Below are 12,968 nucleotides of genomic sequence, written 5' to 3' on the forward strand. Positions count from 1 at the left end.
GGCAACATTTGACAGTTCAACAAAATTCAACAACGTAACCTAGTAACGACGACATATTATAATAACATGATATTTCGTTTTGTTAGAACTGCACAATTGGTTAACTTTTTTCTATTACAATTACATATTTATAATAATAATGACCGATACAAGTAATTTTAAGATTTCATTTTACTGATAAACCATACCAAACATAATAAACAATTTCTGAATTGAAGAACTGACGTCGCTACAATTTTATGTCAATAAACCTTTTTTCTTTTTAAATACCAGAGACGTTACTGTTCTAAAAATCGAAATCTGACATCTAGAATCTTTTTTTTTTTTTTTTTTTTTTTATTTATTCATCATCGCAATCTATCACATTTTGGATATTCAGCGATATTTTAAGAATTTAAAGGTTGTTTTGTACGGAAGTCGTCCAGTGACTACTCCGTTTATGGGTGATTATATTATCTTGTTTAATTTATTTACTTTACTTTTATATCAAATCCTGAGGTATCATTCTTTTGAGTCTCCTGGTGGTGTTCATAAGGTTTACAGCCAGCTGGTTTGGGTGGTGGATAATACGCTCTTTATATGATTTTGTTCTCTCAAATATTTCTTCCTTAACCGTGCTTATGCAGAGGTCGTGGTGTAATCTATCATTGGACACATACCAAGGTGCACCTGTTACTAATCTTAGCATTTTTGACTGAAATCTTTGAACTATGTCCACATTAGATTTTGCTGCTGATCCCCATAGCTGCAGGCCATATGTCCATATAGGCTTTATAATACATTTGTATAATAACAATTTATTATCTATGGAAAGGGGCGATTTTCTGTTTAGCAGCCAGAACAATGCGCGTAATTTTTGACTCATTGCCAATCGTTTTGTGAAGATGTGCTTCTTCCACGTTAGACGTCTGTCTAGATATATTCCTAGATACCTTACGTGGTCGTGTTGCGGAAGTTCTGTGCCATTAAGAGTGACAGGTGGGCAAGTCTCTTTTTTGTAAGTGAAAGTTACCTGAACGGATTTACACTCGTTTGCTCTAATACGCCAGTCTTTGAGCCATTGAGATATTTGGTCGAGGCTGGATTGGAGCTTTTGTGAAGCAACGGCTGGTGAGTTATCTGATACTAAGATTGCTGTATCGTCTGCAAATGTTCCAGTGATTGCTCCGTCGATCGAAGGAAGATCTGCAGTAAATAACAGGTAAAGAGTAGGACCCATGACACTACCTTGTGGGACTCCTGCTTGGATGCTTTTTAGTTCCGTTGTTTCTTCCGCCTGTTTTACAAAAAAGTATCTATCACTTAAGTATGACTTTATGAGGCTGTAGAAGTTAGAAGAAAGATTTTTTTTTACTTTAAATAGTAATCCATCATGCCACACGCGGTCAAAGGCTTGAGATATGTCTAGGAAGGCACCAGTACAGTACTTTTTTTCCTCGTAGGTTACGTTAATATGTTCTACTAATCGGTGTACTTGCTCTATAGTCCCATGTCTTTGGCGAAATCCGAACTGATGATCAGGCAGAAGTTTCTTCTCAGAGATAATTGGGGTCAATCTACGTAGGATAAGAATTTCCAATATCTTTGATGGTATAGGAAGTAGGCTTATAGGTCGGTACGATTGAGCCTCAACGGGATTTTTTCCTGGTTTAGCAATCATGATAACTTGGGCTACTTTCCATTGAGGTGGAAACGCACTATTTTTTATGATAGCATTGTACAGGAATGTTAGAAATTTGATGCCTTCCTTTGGAAGTTCCTTAAGGATTTTTCCTGTAATTAGATCGTATCCTGGGGCTTTATTAGAATCTAGGTTTTTGATGACAGTTCTAACTTCATTTATAGTGATCTTTTTCATGGGAGGATTACAAACTTTGATACTTTGATCTAATAATAGGGCGACTTCTTGGGTTTTTAAAGAGCCCATATCTGGATTGGGTGTGAAGACTTGCTCAAGATGTTCAGCGAATGTATCCGCTTTTTGTGCGTCACTAGAAGCCCATTCAGTGTTACCTTTACGTATCGGGGGATTGTTTGAAACGGGCTGATTAAGTTTCTTTGAGGCTTTCCATAGAGAAAAGTTTGTTTCTGCTGTTGCGTCCATTTTTTCTAGGAATGTCTGGATGTTTTGGTTATCTATACTATGAAGAAGTGTTTTGAGTTTCATTTGTAGGTAATTCAAGTGCTTTTTATCCACAGGGAAACCCGTACTTTGCCATCGTTTCCGAGCTTTACGTTTTTCTGCCAATAACTCTCGAACAGATTTTGGGCAAGTCTCTTTACGAAAAGATTCTCCGATAGATGGAGTAGCGTTCCAAGCAGACTGTTGGATACAGTTATTGAAGTGTTCAATAGCTTCTACTATATCAGCTTCAGATTTTAATTGAATATTCAATTCCAGCTTTTCTGCTACGAGCTGCCTAAACAGTTCCCAATTAGTTCTATTTGAGTGTAATCTGCATGGCTTCGGTGTTTCTGCTATTGACCTTCTTAGTGTTAATTCCACAGGAGAGTGATCAGAGGATAAATCTGTGCTTGTTTTACAGGTTATAAACTTAGGTGATAACCCTCTTATTACATAAAAGTCTAGCAGATCTGGTATTTTACTACTATCCGTAGGCCAGTAGGTTGGCTTGCCAGCTGAAACAACGCCGAGTTTTAATTTATCTATAGCCATTAATAGTTGTCTTCCTTTAGTTGTTATTGTACGCGAACCCCAAAAGTGATGCTTGGCATTATAATCGCCTCCAGCGATAAATCTGGTATCAAAAGAGGAGAAGAACTTTTCGTAGTCTTCACATTTTAAATGATGTTTTGGTGGACTATAAACTGCAGATATTATAAATGGTCCAACCCAATCTTCAATAACGACATTAGTTGCTTGAATTTGTTCAGTGCAGTAATGAATTCTTTCATGGTGTTTAATATTTTGTCTTATGAGCACCGCACTTCCTCCATGTGCGGTACCGTCAGGGTGCATTGTATGGTATATTTTGTAATTTGGGATGCTGAAATGACTTTTCTTCGTAAAGTGTGTTTCTGTGATCAGTAAAATGTCTATCTTTTGTGTCTCGAGATATGCCTTAACCTCAAGGGTATGTTGTGACAGCCCATTGGCATTCCATAGGGCGATTTTCAAGCAGTCGAAGGTGACAGCTTGGTTGTTAGGGCTATTATAAGGTTTGTCAGTGTAGTAAGTTGTTGCATCATTTGTTTCATCAGACTCATTATTTCGTGAATACCGTTTTGATTAATCAGTTGTGTAGCTTCTGTTGTTGAGTTCACCGGTTGTGGTTTATTTGTTACAGCATCTTTGTATGAATATGGGTGATTTTGCTTTTCTTTATTTAAAGAGTTGTGACTTCCTCTAGTAGCATTCGAATCTTTTGTAGATAAGTAGTTTTTCCTGCGTTCTGCGGTCTTAGGAAACTTGAGGTTTTGGAGTTCACGATAAATTTTACAGCCTTTGTAATTTGCTGGATGGTTGCCATCACAAAGGACACATTTGACACTGTCTGATCTTGTTTTCCTTAGACAATCGCTGGATAGGTGGTCACCAGCGCATTTAATACATTTAGGGCTACGGCGGCAGTAGGTTTTGGTGTGTCCGTATTGTTGGCATTTTGCGCATTGAGGAAGCTCACGTTTCGGCCGGGGAGGTTCAAAAGATACGATGCAGTTCATTAGGGTTTTTACTTCATAAATGTGCTTGTTGTTGGGTTTAGTTTTTAGTTCAATTATGAACAATGGTAATGGTTTCTTTGTCACTTTTTGCTTTATATTCCATATGTTTGTGCTGGTGTGCCCTATGTCTTCCAGAGCCTCTTTAATATCCTCTGGGTCTGCTGAAGGATGCATCTTCTTAAGTACCACTTTAAAACCCCGTTCGTTCTTAGGTTTGTATGTAAAAAACTCTGTATTTCTAAGTTCTAATTGGTGAACAATAGTTCTATAAGTCTCAGAGTCTTTGGGTTGTATTTTAACTTGATTGTTAGTGAGAACTTTTAGGGTGAACATATCGTGCACATGTTCATTAAGGGTCTTTAAAAGGGGTTGAATATTTTCAACTTTGTCAACAAATATTGGTGGTGGTTTATTGGTCTTATTAGGAGTAGTATTATTATTTTCTGCCTGCTCGTTATCAACTTCTAAGCTAGAGAATCTGTTTGTTGTAGGTGTTTGATGGCTATGAGATAGCCAATATGAGTCTAATTTGGTTTGCTTTTGGGCTCCATTGTTTTCAGGACTTGAGTTTGGCCTCTTTTTTCTAGTAACTTCTTTCCAGTTGTCATGTTCACTTCCATCACTTGGTTCAGTAAGTATGATTTGAGAACTTTGATTAGGATCCGTGTTTGGATAGTCTCCAAGAGATAATGTTCTGGATCTATTTTCAAACATACCTTTGTGGAATATTTGTTGTGTTAGGGTCTTATTGTTAGTATCATTCATAATATCTTTTTGGTTAGCAACTACCTATGCGGTATATCTTTTTGGTTAGCAACTATGCGGTAACGAGGACATCTAGAATCGAATGCATTGATTACTTGTGAATAAAAATCATCATAAATTAATAAATTCGATTGACAAATGTTTCAAATCCGTATCGATTAATTCACTTTAATCGATGTTTTTAAGCAGGTTACCTCTCTTCGAAGATAAAATTGATAGACGTCAAATGTTGCCTATTAAATTGGCTCGACTATAGATCCATAAAAAATACTTTAAAATATGTTATTAATACATATCATATATTTACATAAACAATTGAGTATTTGAATAAAATTTTTTTTTGTGCTAAATGAAAAGATTATATATTAGTTTTATAACAAAACTATTTTTTTAAATTTTTTTTTGCAATAATTCAAAAGTTATTTCAAAATAAAAATTAGTCTTTGAATCCAGTACCGAAAACACACCGACAACTCCCGAAACGTCACCCGGACGCGTGTGACGTCATAATGTCAGTTTTCACACATTGCAGTTGATACAAAAACGTATACAACTATAACATTTTGACGTCACATCTATGGTGACCAGTCATGGCGCGTTTATAGTCACGTGATTTTAATTTAAATTTCATCAATTTTTAATTGCTTATAATTAATTGAAAAACATTTTTTTTGAGTTTTTTGCATTAAATATCAATATTATTAATAATAAAGTTTTAAAATACATGAAAAAATCAATAATTTTTTTTAATTCAAATACTCAATTGTTAACTCTTACTTACTTACTAATTCAACACCTATGACGTCACATAATACGCCATAGTATAGATATGATACAGTAGATAAATAACAATTGTTTTTGTTACAGAAATGGTATAAGAGGCAGAATGAAGGCGGCCGTACACGATTTGCTCAAACAATACTTCCAAGTAGAGAGTAATTTCCAACTAGGTGAGTTAATTTAACGGGTTTAAAACTTGTTTAATTTCTGAATTAAATAGTATAAAAAAGAGTGTGCCGAGCGCACGTGACAGAAGTGAAACTTCTTTGGCAAGATTCCAAGATACTAAAATTGTTGCCTTACTCCATGACGTGACGGTATTATCATGATGCGACCTTTAAATTTTACTCTCAACGCGCCCACAGAAGTTTCACTTCAAAAATGGGTCGTTGTTTTTGATTTCAAATCGTTTATTTTTTGCATATATACTTATAATTAGAAAAATTTGAACAACAAAATCTGTTTCAGCGTACACACATTAAAATCTTTCTTTGTGTGTATTGATAGTTAAATTATAAAAAAAATATATATGTATATCGAAATATTTAGAAATTAATGTCTATTTAACGTATTTTAATCGCGATTTATTCCGTGAAACAGTCGTAAATTTCCAGCTATGTTATGAACAACATTAAACCTATTTTTCTTATTAAGATTTTCATACAAAAAAATAATTTATTTATTAAATTTACAGGCTCGTACGACAAATGCGTGATGGCATTACGCGACCGTTACAAGGAAGACATGCAATCTGTGGCCAATATTATATTCTCACATAATCAAGTGGCTAAGAAGAATCTTTTGGTGAGCAAAAGTTTATTTTTTACTAGCTGCGCCCTGCGGTTTCACCCGCGTGTATCCGCTCCTGTTGGTCTTAGCGTGATGATATATAGCCTTCCTCGATGAATGAAATGATGTTTTTACTAATGATGATGATAATTATTTTATGTTATTTTATAAATAATAGAAAAAAATCGATCACTCAGCGGGACTCGAACCCGCATCCTTTCGCGCCATTCCGGGGCGGATGCCTGACCAACTCGGCCACTCGTGACCCGCCTGAGCGATCGAATTTATTCTATCCTTTCAGTTTTATGTGTTATTTTGTGTTCTTAATAATAACTAGCTTACCGCCCGCGGCTTCGCCCGCTTTCTCTAAAACGGTTTAAGATTTAAACTATCCTATCTCTCAAGTTGGATCGAACTGCACATGGTGTGCGAATTTTATTATAATCGGTTAAGTGGTTTAGGAGTCTATTGAGGACAAACATTGTGACACGAGATTTATATATATTAAGATTATTTTGTGTTGTTGTTATTACTAATGATGATGTCCAGGTGACGATGCGAATTGACCACCTCACTTTAACCTTTTCTTAATACATCTATAAATTATTTAATATTGTTATTGATGATGATGATGACTTACAGGTGACAATGCTAATAGACCACCTATGGTCCAACGAGCCGGGTCTAACAGACGAACTGGCGGCCATACTGAACGAGCTCACATCGCTACATCGAGCTGAGCACAGCCGCGTGGCGTTGCGGGCTAGGCAGGTGATTAAATGACGAACGTACATAAAAAGCAAAATTTTTTTGCTAATGAGCTAACTGTTAGCAAAAATCTGCGACAGGGGCAAAAACAACTATATGTACACTCAAGAACTTAATTTTTTGTTATTTCTTCCCCCAAAAATACCAAATAACTTTATTTTTTTTTTTTTTTTTACCGAAAAATACCAAATAACCTGTATTAAATCTCTCATTAATACATTACTGTTTTTTTTCCATTTAACTTTTATTATTATTTACTTTTAATTGTTTCTGTTTCTTTTTTTCTAAATGTATCCCTACCATGTTATATGATATTGACAATAAATGTGTTTTATTTATTAAACCATATTATATAAGATATATTGATTAACAATGTATGAGAAAATAAATAATTAATTTTAATATATTACAGGTGTTAATAGCAGCTCACCAACCAGCCTACGAATTACGTCACAATCAAATGGAGTCGATATTCCTGTCAGCAGTCGATATGTACGGGCACGACTTTCACCCGGAGAATCTGCAGAAACTCATCCTTTCTGAGACATCCATTTTCGATATATTGCACGACTTCTTCTATCACACTAATGCGGCGGTGAGTTTTCTTTATTTTTTACATAAAAAATGCTCAAAATAAACAATGTTTTATGTTAAAAATGTGTGTATTATAGAAATGGTAAAAAATAAATCAAATGAAAAAAAAGTGGGCGAGTTGTCTGGCAGAAATCGCTTACAGCGATAAGACCGCCCTCTGTTCATTTTGTTATTTGTATAGCTCTTAGTGTCTAATCCTGTATTTAGTGTGCAATAAATAATTTTTCATTAATTTATTCAAAGTAAAACGGAATGTGTTTGTATTTTTTATTTTCATCTAGTTCACAAAAAGTAATTGGCAAAAACAAACATATGGACTAAGTTTTAATGACTGATTTTGAACATTATGTCTGGTTTTTTGTGCATGCATTTTTTTTTCATTCACCGGCCATACATTAGCCTTAATAGCGTAAAAAAAACTTAATTTGAATTCGATTTCTTAATATTTATGAACGTAATAAAGTGTACATTGAATATGAAGTTTGCAGAATCTGAAACAAAATAATATTTGTAAAAAATGTCAACTTAAATTGACTAAATTTTTTTTTATTAAATATTTTATTACAAAAAACTTACGGATACAAAGAGATCCATGTCGAATATTAGTTTGTTAAACGCTGTTATTTCGAGTGGTATCTAAAAAGTAAATTAATATTAATAAATACTAAAGTTATATATTATATTCAATCTTACCAACTATTTAGGACTACCTTTTCGCCCGCGGCGTCGTCCGCGTTTTCAAAGAAAAACCCGCATTCCGTTCCTATGGGATTTCCGGGATACAACCTATCCTATGTGTTAATCCAAGTTGCCCTCTATATGTGTGCTAAATTTCATTCTAATCGTTTCAGTAGTATTTGCATGAAAGAGTACCAAACACACATACACATTCATCAATCCTCACAAACTTTCGCATTTACAATATTAGTAGGGTAGGATGAGAAAGCATTAATACTGTAGAATAAGCTACTTAGCCAACCAGACCTGAATTCAGAGAAAAAAGGAAAATCCAAAAAAAAAAAAAATAATCTAACTTATTGAAATTACATATTCAGTCTCTCAAATGTTGATGTCAAAGTAATTAAATCACGATTTAAATCCGTTAAAAATTACTCAAACTAAACATAAAGGTATTTTACATTACCTGCGCTCGGGCTATCATGAAAAGTACCATTTTTCGAATCGACATAATGCTGACTCGCTCCCAGTTTGCGCAGTATATTAGTGTAGCTGTTTCTAATGACTGTAATAAAAATAAAAAAAGACGTGTGTCACTCGGGGACTGGGGCGGTTGCGCTATTGCATGCTATGCCTTCAAGCCACACCTCCGCCCGTCCCCGTGGGGAGCGTGAGGTTTTTTCGTTACGGAATTTCTCGATTCGTAATCGGCCTTAATAAACCGGCCTTAATCTTGAAACATTAAGGCCGGTTGCAGAGCTTCACCGACCATCAGTGCGTACGTCAGTCGCGCTTGTCATTTGTATGGAAATACATAAAACCGACCATACGCACGCGTATTTCCATACATATGACAAGCGCGACTGACGTACACACTGATGGTCGGTGAAGCTCTGCAACCGGCCTTAATGTTTCAAGATTTAATAATAAAAAATATACATACCATGTGCTGTAGTTTAGCGGAATAACGACATGGCAGATAGATGTGCACTATGGTTCCAATTATGAATATAATGTACCGTAGATCGAGCTCGTATCCCTGAAAAATAACTTGTTTTACATACATAATATAATATGATAGATATGAGTAGGTTAAGGAAATTAATTATTTTGCTGTCTCTTTTCGTCTCTTGTTATTTTTCCTTTTTGTGTCTCTTAAAACTCAAAGAATACGTAACTACTTTTTTATAAAAATTCTTATGAATATTATAGAAGGCAAATTGTGTTTTTTTGTTTGTCGTTCTTATACGTCGCAATGGAGCAATTTTGTGATAATATTTAATGTCTGGATATAGTTAGGAGGCTGGAGGGACTGGCATAGGCTATTTACCGGAATAAAATATATCATAATATTGGAATTTCTTTGACTACGCGGGTAAAACTGTGATTGAGCTAGTAATTCATAATAACTGAATAGAACCCGACTTTGTATACCCCCCCTTCTCTTTCTCACACTCTATCTCTTTCTTTCTCTATCTTTTCCATTTTAATATCTTTACAGAATACGTACCTCAGTAATATGATACATACAGTTGCATATTTGTATCATGGTGGCAATGAGAATTATACCCAACCAAATGTTGAAGGTTTCTTGTATGAGTTCTACATATCTGTAATGATATCAATATCAATGTTTTTATTTAAATAATAATACACTCGATATATTCGATAGATATACATACATCTTAAGGCTTTCTTATATAATTTACTAAACTGTAGTTTCTCAACTTAATATAACACACTATTTATAATATTTTTGTTATAAAGTTTCTAAAGACTCATGAATCTTCAAATTAAAAAAAAATACAAATACACGATCAAATAAAATGATACCCACTTGAAAAGTCGATTCTGCTCCCTAATAACACCAACAATTTTGGCATGCATCTCCTCATAACTCTTCGCTCTCAACGCATCCTCAAAAGCCTTGCAATACAACTCCATTTTCAAACAAGCATGATTAATACTCAAGCCAAAGAAACCATCATACCCCGTAAAATTAATAACATATAGAATAGCGCAGTAGAACATGTACACAAACATGATTTCAAAGTACGGAGAGTTGAACCTATCTTCTGGGTCACCATACGGTTTCTGTAAATCGTGTATCATATACTTTGTAGGCTCGGATTTAAAGGTAAAATTGTATATGTTTAAAGTGATCGCCATTATTGGAAACGTCATAACGCAAGACACGACGGTGATGGCCCAGCATTTTTCGCTGTATTTTAAATTGTTTTTTATGCTAGCGTCTATGATGGTCTGGTAGTGGTCAGGCATGGAGTTGTAGGTATGGTAGTCGCGGTTTATTTCATCGATTATTTGCATGCCTGTTATCTGTTTCATGTGCATTATTATTTGCTAGAAAGAGGAATTTATTAATATTGTAGGATGGTTGAATGATAGATTTATGATATTCTATAATCTTTGTTTGGACTGCGGGTACTAGACAATTGAAAATAAATTTTAAAGTGTTTATTTTATTTTAAGTATGATAAATAAATATTCTTTTGTCGAGTTCGACTATTTTTATTTCCTTATTTTCTTTTTATTCCTATATCTATATATTTTTACCTAATACTGCAAATACAACTGAAAATTAATAAATATTGTCGAAATAACTTCAAAAAACAAATCATTAAGTTATTATTATACTTAATAATTAATTATAATTAAAAAAATACCTTCAAAAAAGTCCCTAGAAAAGGTCCAACGACAGTGCTATGGCGTATGATGTTCACAAAATCACGTCGCATAAAACATTTGTAAATGTCGATAAATATTAGCAATGATACAGGGGCTATTGATAGTAGGAGTGCAACTGTAAAAAATAGTGGAAAGAAATCATTAAATGTGAAAGTAACTCTGTCTGTCTGTCTGTTACTCAATCACGCCTAAACTACTGAACCAATTTTCATTAAATTTGGTATGGAGATATTTTGATACCCGAGAAAGGACATAGGCTACTTTTTATCCCGGGAAAATTGACGCAATCTCGGAAACCCTACGGGAACGGGAACTATGGGGGCTTTGCTTTGACTGCGTGGGCAAAGCCGCGGACGGAAACCTAGTATGTTTATATGATGAAAAATTATTCCATAGTATCATGTTGTCTTCAAAATTTTAGTCTATGTGAAAAAAAAATCCAATTTCGGTTGGCCTTATTATTATCTAAAAAGTAGTTGTTTTTTTATATTTGTTTTTTATATCAGTTAGAATATAGTTTCTTATTTAAGTAATTTATTTTTGTATATTTCACTAAAAACACAGTTGACAGATATATACTACGTACATACTAAAAACCTGAGACTCGCTCCTATTTTTACGATGACTATTTTTTTTTTAATTTTGTTATTCCCTGTGAAATTTAAAATAATTTAATTAAATCTTCACAAGATATCGATATACTTACAAACAGCTACAACTCGAATATTACTCAACTTAGGGTTGGGATACACGAACCCAACTACCATCATGAAGGATATTATCCTATACGTCGAGGAAAATGTTTTGTATTTATACCCATCGTTTGCTAAAACAAGACAAATTTACCATAAATAAATTAATATGAGTATATACCTCAAACACTAAAAATTTTAGTTGGAAAAAAAAGTCTTGAAAACAAACGCGAGACTTAAAAATAAAACTTTTTTTAAATGTATGTATGTGTATACAATAAGCTTATTTTTTATAATAATTCTACTTTGTTTCGTTATAGTACTCACATGGAATAAAATCTTTTATTTCTGACATTTTATTTAAAAAAATCAGGCAGAAAAAATGTGTAAAAAGAAAAAGTTTAACCGTGAAAGTGTCTTTATATTATATTCGCAGACATATTGAGGAAATAATAAAAAAATATATAGTACAAGGAATAATTACGTAATGACCGAATTAATTCAATTACTGTATAATCATTGAACTTAATTTCGTAGTCAATTTGTACTTATTGAAGTGAAAACTTCTTTAGCGGCGTTGAGCACTTTTTCTGTTATGGGTATAAAATCTTAAACTCGCGTCAGGACACGTGACCTGATCGAAAAAGCGTAAGACGGATGGAGAGTAGACAGCTACTACAACTCAACGTTAATAATCAAGTTTTCACTTCTGCCGGCACTCCCGGAGTGCAACCCGTCTTTTTTATATCTATATGCCTCTATGTGTAGAGGTTTTACTATTGTTAAAAGTTATTGTTTCTATCTATCTAGGTAAGAAACTAAAGTATAAAAATATTTTTCATAAAATAAAAATGCTGTAATTCAATACGAACAACTTTATTTTAAGTAATCTATACACAGATCTCCAATTTGGTCAGTGCTACGACGTCATTAAGTGTTTGATTTGGTACCTTATAAATATACAAATTGTAAAATGAGAATATTTTTTATTTTCCTTGTTAACAGAACCTTAAAATGACTTTAATACATAAAAAATCATGGTGGTATTACCCCGTGCAAAATTATGCAACGCATCATTCCATTGCACACATGATTGTATATAATTAATAATTATTAAAGGAAAAAGTGCCTTGATCGACCAATTTTCAACTTGTCGTAATTAATCTGAATTGTTCTTGAATTACTACTTATTGATACCACTAGTTAATGCTTGTGACTTTGTTCATGAGAATTACAATACATATACTGCAATTCCTATAAAACGTTGAGGGATTACTCGAACAGACATTTTTAATACATTTTTTATAATTGAGTATACGTAGTACCTACTTACAACGATGTACCCACATTTTCAAGACAGTTCTTTCAGCTGCCATCATTTTCATAACTTATTAGTAGCATAATGCTATTTAACATTGCCTACGAAATGACATTCTTATCACAAAACGATCTAGGTACCTTTTTTTCATAACTTCATCCTCAACAAAATAAAAATTAAAAATATTTCCGTAC

The 12,968-nt window shown here is 33.6% G+C and overlaps 2 protein-coding genes across 6 annotated transcripts in view; one reads left to right on the top strand and one right to left on the bottom strand.

The window, feature by feature from the left end:
- Positions 1-12,968, top strand: part of LOC123704297 (acetyl-CoA carboxylase) — a 101,975-nt gene that overhangs the window by 65,173 nt on the left and 23,834 nt on the right. For all 5 annotated transcript variants that reach the window (XM_045652616.1, XM_045652612.1, XM_045652615.1 and 2 more), the window contains 4 exons: positions 5,317-5,399; positions 5,924-6,033; positions 6,661-6,789; positions 7,199-7,381. In XM_045652616.1, coding sequence (XP_045508572.1) covers positions 5,317-5,399; positions 5,924-6,033; positions 6,661-6,789; positions 7,199-7,381 — 505 coding nt within the window. The remainder of the gene's footprint in view (positions 1-5,316; positions 5,400-5,923; positions 6,034-6,660; positions 6,790-7,198; positions 7,382-12,968) is intronic.
- Positions 7,827-10,170, bottom strand: LOC123704300 (odorant receptor 13a-like). Its single transcript, XM_045652621.1, has 5 exons — positions 9,896-10,170; positions 9,569-9,668; positions 8,525-8,623; positions 7,957-8,016; positions 7,827-7,871 (listed from the first exon to the last, which is right to left on the bottom strand). The coding sequence occupies exons 1-5, from the start codon at positions 10,168-10,170 to the stop codon at positions 7,827-7,829; spliced, it is 579 nt and encodes a 192-aa protein (XP_045508577.1).

Source organism: Colias croceus, chromosome 29 (genome assembly GCF_905220415.1).
Source record: "Colias croceus chromosome 29, ilColCroc2.1".
NCBI classification, from domain to species: domain Eukaryota; kingdom Metazoa; phylum Arthropoda; class Insecta; order Lepidoptera; family Pieridae; genus Colias; species Colias croceus.